General features: G+C 44.0%; 1 protein-coding gene across 1 annotated transcript in view; it reads right to left on the reverse strand.

The window, feature by feature from the left end:
* Positions 1-3,117: 3,117 nt before the first annotated feature.
* LOC144892150 (uncharacterized) overlaps positions 3,118-9,762 on the reverse strand; it is a 95,120-nt gene continuing 88,475 nt past the window's right edge. The window contains exon 2 of the mRNA XM_078777385.1: positions 3,118-3,901. Coding sequence (XP_078633511.1) covers positions 3,118-3,901 — 784 coding nt within the window. The remainder of the gene's footprint in view (positions 3,902-9,762) is intronic.

Consider the following 9,762-nt stretch of genomic DNA (forward strand, 5'->3'; position numbering starts at 1 on the left):
TATGCCAGAATCTAGTTCTCGTGTGCTTGTTTGCGACAAGAATTGTGGTACTTCCATAAATCCAGATGAGCGAAGTGAACTCATTGACGAGATCACTCCTCATGACACTCAGGAACTCTTGAGGTCTGATGATGCCCTTAAGCATAAAGTTGTTTATTTGGCCGGATACCTTGTTCATAAATATGGTGGAAGCACCAGGATGGAGGAGATCATGGATGATGAAGATGGTAACAAGGTGTCATCTGAGTTCCTAGATAATTTGAATAGAGGTGAACTGAGTGTGCCGACTATGTCAACCGTCTTCTTTGTACATAATGCCTATAATTTGCATGGCATAACTAAAATGCGTTGCCGCTTTCATTTTGCTGAGCTGTTATCCTTTGTAGAAGCACCTTTAGCTCGTAATAATGCAGCATGTACTACTTTAGCTAACATTCTATTGAAAGCTCATGTCCTCAATGTCAGTGACAAAGAAAAGGCTGTGGGATGCCTCAGGAGGCAAGAAAAGCTCTCCAACTAGCGATAGCTCTCCAACTAGTGATAGACATAGACATAGTTGTAATAGACATTTTTACAAAATATTATTGAAAAACGGTGCATTGTTATTATTCGAATGTGTATTTGCTGTATGTTTGTATGTTTGAGTAATACGATGTATGACAACATATATTAAATTTGGACAGCTCTACAAACTTGCCTCTTATTATAATCAGCCATCTCTCACCGTTTATGAGTTAGACACAAAAACTGCCAAAATTCACTAATTTGACCTTGAAATATGACCTTTTGACCTTGAAGATGACACCAAGTGGTGTTGAAAATGTCACTATTGAACTCGCCGTCCTCAAAAACACCTGTTTTGACCCCGAGATCATTTCTCTAGCCCTTCTAGAAGTCATTTTAGCACAGGACTTAAGTTAATCCTTCAGACTCAAGTTACAAACCCCGAGCATGGGACGTTCCAGTCCTTCTCTAAAGGAGTCTATGGTGTGTGTTGACAAAGTCGCCGGAGGCATTATGTTTTCAGGTTGTCCGTCCGGCTGTCCGCCCGTCCGTGATAGGTTTTCGTTGCCGCGATAACTTGAGAACTGCTAAAGGGATCTTCGTCAAACCTGGCACAAGTATGTATAATGAGGTAAAGATGAACTGATTAGATTTTGGGGTCAAGAGGTCAAAGGTCAAAGTCTGTAATATGTCTATCTTGAGAACGGCTGAAGCGATCCAATTCAAACTCCGTGCAGGTATGTATAATGGTGATTAACTTTTTAGATTTTGTGGTCAAAGATCAAATCTGGAATGGGTCTACAACTTGAGAACGGCTGAAGTTCTCAAGTTGGAGACTTTCACGAGCCTTTTTTTAGCTCTTTCACGAGCCTCGATTCAGTATACAAAAAAAGAAAAAAGAAAAAAAAAGTGATCCAATTCAAAGTTGGTACAGGTATGTATAATATTGTAAAGATTAAGTGATTTGATTTTGGGGTCAAAGGTGGAAGGTCAAATTTGTAATCGGTCCATAACTTGAGAACGGCTGAAGTGATCTAATTCAAACTTGGTACAGGTATGCATAATGATGTAAAGATTAAATGATTAGGAGTTGGGGTCAATGGGTCAAAGTCTGTAACAGGGCTATAACACGAGAATGGCTGAAGTGATATAATTCAAACTTGGTACAGGTATGTATAATGATGTAAAGATTAACCGATTAGATTTTGGGTTGAAGGTGTCAAAGGTTAAAGGTCAAAGTCTGTAATAGGTCTATAATTTGAGAATGCCAAAAGGGATCTAATTCAAACTGGGCACAGATATGTGTAATGATGTAAAGATCAACTGATTAGATTTTGGGGGGCCTGAGGTCAAAGGCCAAAGGTCATGTCAGGTAAAAATGTGCGAACTTGGGGAAAGCTAAATGGATTTCAATCAAACATGATACAAGGATAATAATGATGTAATAATGTGGGCAGAGGCATATCAGTCGACGTCATGATGTAGAAGAGTGCCGTTCCAGTTCATAAATTGAAATGAGTACGTGAATCTTTTTGGGAAAACTTAAGCTTGAATTCCATTGTAAAGATATGTGTGCACAAAATAATTCAATTTAAATCTAATAAAACAATGCAACTATCACAGAACAAAACATGGTTCACAAGGGCGTTGTGAAGATAGGCCTCAGCGATCGAGGCAGTATTCTGTAGTTTATACACCACCCAAATAACTATGTGGCATTCTCTCAAGCAGCGTTTTTACCACAGAGGCTACACAGGTCCTTGCTATTATTTTCATCTATTTTCTCTCAAAATTGCGAGTTGGACATGTGGGAATGCCGATTTTGCTTTTATGAGCGGAAGAGGGAAGAAGGGAGGGAGAGAGAGTAAAGATTGGTCAGATTTGGAAGGGAGGATTGTGGAGCTGTGGTGGGGAGGGGGTTGAAGGCTTGAAGTGGGGGAGGGGATTGATGCGTTAGGGCTGTTAGTGAGGACCTGGTGTTGGGGGAAGAAAAAGCAAAAAAGGGACAGAGTTGGAAGTAGGAGGTTAAGTCTTTGTGGGGGGAAGACTTTCAGTGGGGAGGGGGCAGTTGAGAAGTTGTCAGAATTGCATGTGTTCGTTTATTCAGTAAAAACGTCATTGGCCACAGGTGTGTGTGTGTGTGTGTCTGTGCGTGTGTGTGTGTGTGTGTGTGTGTGTGTGTGTGTGTGTGTGTCAATGTAAGCAGGTGACAAGCATCCTCCAGGTAAGGTGCTTGTGTGTTTTAAGGCAGGATGATTGAATGAAAGACTTTTTGCAAATGGTGTTCGGGTCCCAGTCCTATTCCCGATTCATAAATTATCTCCCTTCTTATCCATCTTGCCCACCTGCATCTCATTCCTCCCCACACCCATTGTTGGTCCTAGTCTGCCTCAATCTCTTCCACGAGCCTTGGCTACGTATAAAAAGGTAAAATAAAAAGTGTTTCATGAGCTCACATGATTTGATGAAGGATTTTACACAAATTTTGCATTTGCATGAACAATCTCTTTGTTGGTCCTTGTTCTTGGCCTTGTTCTCCATGGTGATTTCCACGTGTTTTTTCAGGTGGCATGACCGATTGAAATATTCTCTACAAACTGTGCATTTGTACAATCATTCTCTGTTGTGAATTATCATGTGCCTTTTAAGGTTGCATGAATGTTTAAAAGATTTTCCACAACTTGTGCATTTGTATGGGCGTTCATTAGTGTGAATCATCATGTGTTGTTTGAGGTGGGATGATCGATTAAAAGCTTTTCCACAACTTGTGCATTTGTATGGGCGTTCTCCATTGTGAATTCTCACATGTATTTTAAGGGTGGATGAATGTTTAAAAGATTTTCCACAACTTGTGCATTTGTATGGGCGTTCATTAGTGTGAATCATCATGTGTTGTTTGAGGTGGGATGATCTATTAAAAGCTTTTCCACAACTTGTGCATTTGTATGGGCGTTCTTCATTGTGAATTTGTATGTGTGATTTAAGGTGGGATGATCGATTAAAACATTTTCCACAACTTGTGCATTTGTATGGGTGTTCTCCATTGTGAATTCTCACATGTATTTTAAGGGTGGATGAATGTTTAAAAGATTTTCCACAACTTGTGCATTTGTATGGGCGTTCACCATTGTGAATTCTCACGTGTATTTTAAGGATGGATGATCGATTAAAAGATTTCCCACAACTTGTACATTTGTATGGGCGTTCATCATTGTGAATTTTCATGTGCCTCATAAGGTTGGATGATCGATGAAAAGATTTTCCACAACTTATACATTTGTATGGGCGTTCTTCATTGTGAATTTTCATGTGCCTCATAAGGTTGGATGATCGATTAAAAGATTTTCCACAACTTGTACATTTGTATGAGCGTTCATCATTGTGAATTTTCATGTGCCTCATAAGGTTGGATGATCGATGAAAAGATTTTCCACAACTTATACATTTGTATGGGCGTTCATCATTGTCTCCTTTGTGAACCTGGTGAACATTTTTATGTGCAAACAATTCATTTTTCGTTTTGTTGTGTTTGTAAAAAGTCTTGTTTGTTTCAGTTGGCGAGTCCTGCGGGCCTGGGTCTACGCTGTTCATAAAAGTCGGTGCAGTCTCCCTTGCAGATTCAATGGATCCACCTGTAAATACAACATCACGTGACATGATAAAAAAAAAATCTGATATTGCTCAACACTCGTGATATAATTCTGACAAACATACACAAACATGTACATATTGTTACGTTTGTGGGGGAAGGCGATATAATACCATAGTGGAAATAGGATTGCATAGTAATAGTATGGATTGTGTACGGGTAGGAGACATCTCAATGTATTAAGGAGGGAAACTGTGAGCTTAAGATCGTTTACGTGTTACCACACGGGAGGGTGGCGTTGTGTTAACGAGGTAGGATCTAAGATTAGTTCTCTCCCAGTATGTGATTACCCTCGGTGGTTTTTCTTTTGTTTTTACAATTATAACAAGCCAGCCATATAAAAGCACATATTTAACCAATAACAACAACAACAATCGCTGACAGTGTCCGGACATTTTGATCGACAAGTAAACCCCGCCCCACCAACCGACTGAGGAACAAGGCCACACACAGAGTGGGACGAGGTGCGGGGAAACTATCGTAACCGGCAGACCACACCCCAAGCTTCGTCATTCGATAATCTCGCAGTTCACTCTCAAAGATCCTGTGCCAAGGATCGTGGTCTGATTCCATGAGAATGTGTGTTGGTGTGTGTGTGTGTGTGTGTGTGTGTGTGTGTGTGTGTGTGTGTATGTGTGTCGCAACCAATGACAACCTGTCTTGTTGTCTTGCAGCATGTTGGAGTTCAATTCGCCTTGTGGTTAAGCGTTTGGATGTTTGGCCCACATAATTGGCCTCACAATCTTCACATTGTATGTTGTGGATGACATTCTTTCTGTCACATTTGTTCACATGGTCTTTTGGCTTTGACAGCTGTGCTCGTAAAGCAACACATCCTTTACAATATGAATCCTGAGCTGCAAATCTTTCGACATGTACGTATATATATGGACATATGTGCATTGTGCAGCGTGTTTCAAAAAGCTTGATATAACTTTGACTTCCTGCCATTTCTGTTTTTTTGACCGATACCGTTTTCCTTTTCAGTGTTTGGTGGTGTTATTGTGGTGTTTGTTCCTTGGGATTTTTATCTCCGTAACTCAACGATGCCATTGACAGTGGAGCAGAAGACAAAAGTGATGGCTCTGTGGTACAAGACTAAATCATATGTCGACACCCGTTCTGCCTGCCGGTTCTGCTGGGAATACGACCTCAGAACACGTGATGGACCCACAAATTGTGACATTCAACGTATTGTGAAACATTTTGAGCACAAGGATACAGTGCACAACCAGAGCAAGGGCAACAGTGGCCTCGCTTAAAATACATAATCTGTTCGCATTAATATACTCTTGTTGTATTTACATTCGTTTCTTAGATCCTGCTTGATTCAAGTTTAATAAAGCCTGATATTGACCAAAAGGCTTTTCCATCATTCATTTGACGTGGATCCGAACACTGTGAATGCCGGTGAAGAGACGGCTCGCTGAAGTTGTGTCTTCAGACGATACCTTCGGGCTTTTGAATCCGATTAGGTTACGGAGGCAGATAAGCTCGACGTGCTCATTAACCCTGTGTCCACGTCAGTCCATCGATATTCCGCCCATTGCGCGAGCTATACCAATGCTTGCGAGGCCCTCAAGACTTTGTACGTCAAGCCTCATGGAACGATCTGTGCACGCCATTTACTTTCTACCCACCGTCAATAGCCAGGAGAGACTTTGGAGCAATTTGTGCAAGCTTTGAGACACCTGAGTAGAGATTGCAACTTTCAGATTGGTACGTTGCAGGAACTTCAAGATGATTTCAGGCGTGGTGCTTTTATAACTGGTCTGCAATCACCTCATATACGACAACGGCTATTGGAGAATGACTTGGTGAATCTTCATGATGCGTATGAACAAGCTCGTACCTTGCAACTTGCTCAGACGTGTACGGGCAATGAGGGGAGATGCAGACACTCACTCAATCTCAGGATACTCCGATCAACAGTCTCCGCTACACGACCCCCACTCCAGAAATCGGAAGGAAAGGTCGATGGTGAGCCATCGTCGGCAGAGGAGTCAACTCCCAAGTTAATGACGACCACATCAGCTACTACCAAATGTTATTTCTGCGGATATCGGAAACGATGATAATCGTTTTAAGGCCATTTTCCCCACGAGAGCGGGGGTTCACCTTGCGGGACCCATGAGCTCATGGTTCCCTGTTTGAGGCAATGTTTTTGTGGCCGGATTCCCTTCCTGACGCCAACCCTTGGTCGCCTCTTACGATGCTCAGGGATATGGTGTACTGATTCTAAATCGGGGTACACACCGTGATCATTCATCCCAGCAAGCTGGTACTCAATTTGCCGACCTTGGAAGGATGACAAGCTCAGTCAACCCCTCTGGCGTTAATTCAACGATCGACCAGGATTCAAACTCAGGATCCTCAGATCCCAAGCCAGCACCCTAACCGCTAAGCCAACACCAGGCTATGCAAAACGATCAGCGTGCAATGCCAGATGTAATAATTGTGGCAAGAAAGGACATTATGCCAAGGTGTGTCGAGCTGTCAAAACAGTCGGACCCATTTCTGCTGGTGTGCAGTTGGAAGCCACTACGCTCTCCGCTATTTTGCCCTGCAGTCTAGCTAAAGCGGTGGTCAAGATCACGGTGAATGGGGAGGTCGCTGATGCGCTGATCGACATGGGGAGTTCGGACAGCTACGTGAATGCTGTATTGGTGAAGCGCCATGCTTGGCCGATCCTCCCCATGGGGAAAACAGTGTGTATGGCATCATCTTTACATCAAGAGATAAGGGGATATTGTGTTGTGGAACGAGGAACTAATGAGACGAAGTACCAGACGTGAAACCAATGGTTCAGAGAGACTAATGTGCTGATCTACACTTCGGTCATGATTTTTTGCGAAGGCATGCTGATTTAAATATGCATTTTGGGGGCACTAACCCTATCTTCTCAGTCTGTAGTCTGGCAGAGGTAGTGGTCGATCCACCATCACCGTTTGCCAACTTAACTGAGGATTGTAAAACGATCGCTGTGAAATCAAGATGACTTACCCGGGGGCATGGGAAGTTTGTTGCTATGGAGACCAGGAAACTTCTCACCGAAGGCATCATTGAGCCGAGCAAATCGCCGTGGCGGGCCCAGTTATTGGTGACGACCAGTGCCCATCACAGGAAACGGATGGTGATAAACTATTCCCAAACTATTAATCGTTTTATGCAACTGGGCCCACACCCATTGCCACGTACGGACGAAATGGCAGGAGAAGTGGCTAAATATCAAGTATTCAGTGCATTGGATTTGCGCAGTGCCTATCATCAAATTTTGATCCGAGGGTCTGATAAGCTGTGCACGGCATTCAAGTCTGGTCAGCGACTATCGGTTTCATCGTATACCCTTCAGGGTAACAAACGGAGTCGCGTGGTCCCAACGAGCCATCAATGAGATAGTATCTCAAAGACACCTTTGTTTACGTAGATAATGTCACAGTATGTGGACGAACACAGAACGAGCACGACAATAACTTGAAATGATTCATGGAAGTAGCTCGTAAGCACAAACTCACTCAATGCTGACAAATGCACGTTCTCGGCTAAAACTATCAATCTCTTGGGATTTTCCATTTCAGATGGCTGGATTCGCCCTGACATGTCCTGTTTGCAACTGCTATTATAAATGCCACCTCCGCCTGATGCCGCCATGCCGAGATGAACCCTCGGGTTAAACGCTCATTATTCCAAATGGATCCCGAAGTATTCCGAGAAAATTTGTCCTCTGGTTGAAAGCAAAAAATTTCCGCTGTCTTCAGCTCCCAAAATGGCTTTTCACAATTTTATTAAGGATATTGCTCAAGCGGTGGCAATATCAATTGATAACAGTGTGCCCTTCGTTCTTGAGACTGATGCCTCAGAGTACGCAATCGTGGCTACCTTGAATCAGTCGGGCCGACCCGTGGCCTTCTTCTCCAGAACATTATCACACAGTGAGAGAGAGGTGCCACTCGTCTGTTGAGAAAGAGGCCGACGCCATCGTGGAGGCCTTGCGTAAGTGGAACCACTTTCTCCTCGGGAAACATTTTCAATTGATCACAGGCCAGTGATCTGTGGCTTTTATGTTTGAGGGTCAACATTCCCAGAAAATAAAGAATGGGAAAAAAATAAAATAAATAAATAAATAAATCGCCAGGCGGCGCAATGAGCTTGCGGAATTCGGCAACGACATCGGATATCGCCCTGGCAAGGAAATGTAGCTGATGGTGCATTTTCTCATGCTTTCTGTGGAATCGTGGGATCCGAGAGGGGATTGCGGGAGCTGCATGACTCGCTTTGTCATTCGGGAATCACTCGCATGGCGCATTTTGTTCGATGTCGAAATCTTCCTTATTCGGTTGAGGACGTAAAGTGAGTCTGTAGTACTTGTCCAGTTTGCGCCCAACTGAAACCAGTTTCATAAATCGCATAAATGGGTTTTGATCAAAGCCACCCAACCATGGGAGCATCTGAACATTGATTTTAAAGGTCCACTCCCTACGGCCACCTCTCAACGTTACATGCTCACCGTCGAAGAAGAGTACTCATGCTTCCCATTTGCCTTTCCTTGTGGAGATCTCTCTCCAAATTCAGTGATTAAATGTCTCCCGGAGTTATTCGCGCTGTTTGGTTATCCAGCGTATATTCATTCAGATTGGGGAGCCGCTTTCATGTCTCAAGAGATAAAACAATTCCTTCAGGAAAGAGGTATAGCCTCAAATCGAACGACAAGGTAAAATCCGCAAGGCAGTGGGATCGTTGAACGTCACAACGTCGTAATCTGGCGGGCAGTTTCCATGCGACTCAAGTCACGTGATCTTTCGGTCAGCCAGTGGGAAATGGTGCTGCCTGACGCGTTACATTCTATCCGGTATTTATTGTGCACGGTTATTAATGTAACCCCACATGAACGAACGTTCTCCTATCGTCGTTAGAGTTTTAGTGGACACTCGTTACCGACCTGGTTGTCAGAACCAGGACCGGTATTGCTACGTCGATCCATACGTCAAATGCAAATATGAGCTGCTCGTGGATGAAGTGAATCTTCGAGGCGAATGAGGAGTATGCGCATGTTCGCGTTAGGCCGATGGTCGCGAGGACCACCATGTCAGTTCGTCATCTAGCGCCACGTGGGGAGGTCGTGGATAGAATTTGGGGAACATGAGTCGCAGGTAAAGTCACCTGAAGGGATTTCTGTGAGGAGTGTGGTCCCGATCAAGGGTTTGCCAGAGATAGTATCCTTGCCGCCCACTCTGAAAAATCTCCAGACAATCGAGGAGATGCCACAAGAGGAGGGAGAGTGTCCTCCACATTCTCCTGAGCCGGAGATCTACCGAACCCGAAGTGATCGGTCTTGTTGACCTCCGAATCGTTTAAATATGTGATTTGTTTAGATATTGGATATTCTGGTTTGTAGTCGACATCATTCTGGTGTTGTGTAGTTTGACATTTATCGAATACTTGCAGAAGTACCCGGCGTTTGCCGGGCGGGGAAGGGGGGGAAGGTGAGGGAAGGGGGGGGGGGGGAAGAGGAGGGAGAGGGGGAGGGGGAGGGGGGGAAGGGGGGGGAAGGGGGAAGGGAGAGGGGGGAAGGGGAAGGGAGGAGGGTGAGAGGGGGGGGGGGGTGAGAA

Source organism: Myxine glutinosa, chromosome 5 (assembly GCF_964187855.1).
Source record: "Myxine glutinosa chromosome 5, kmMyxGlut1.1, whole genome shotgun sequence".
NCBI lineage: Eukaryota > Metazoa > Chordata > Myxini > Myxiniformes > Myxinidae > Myxine > Myxine glutinosa.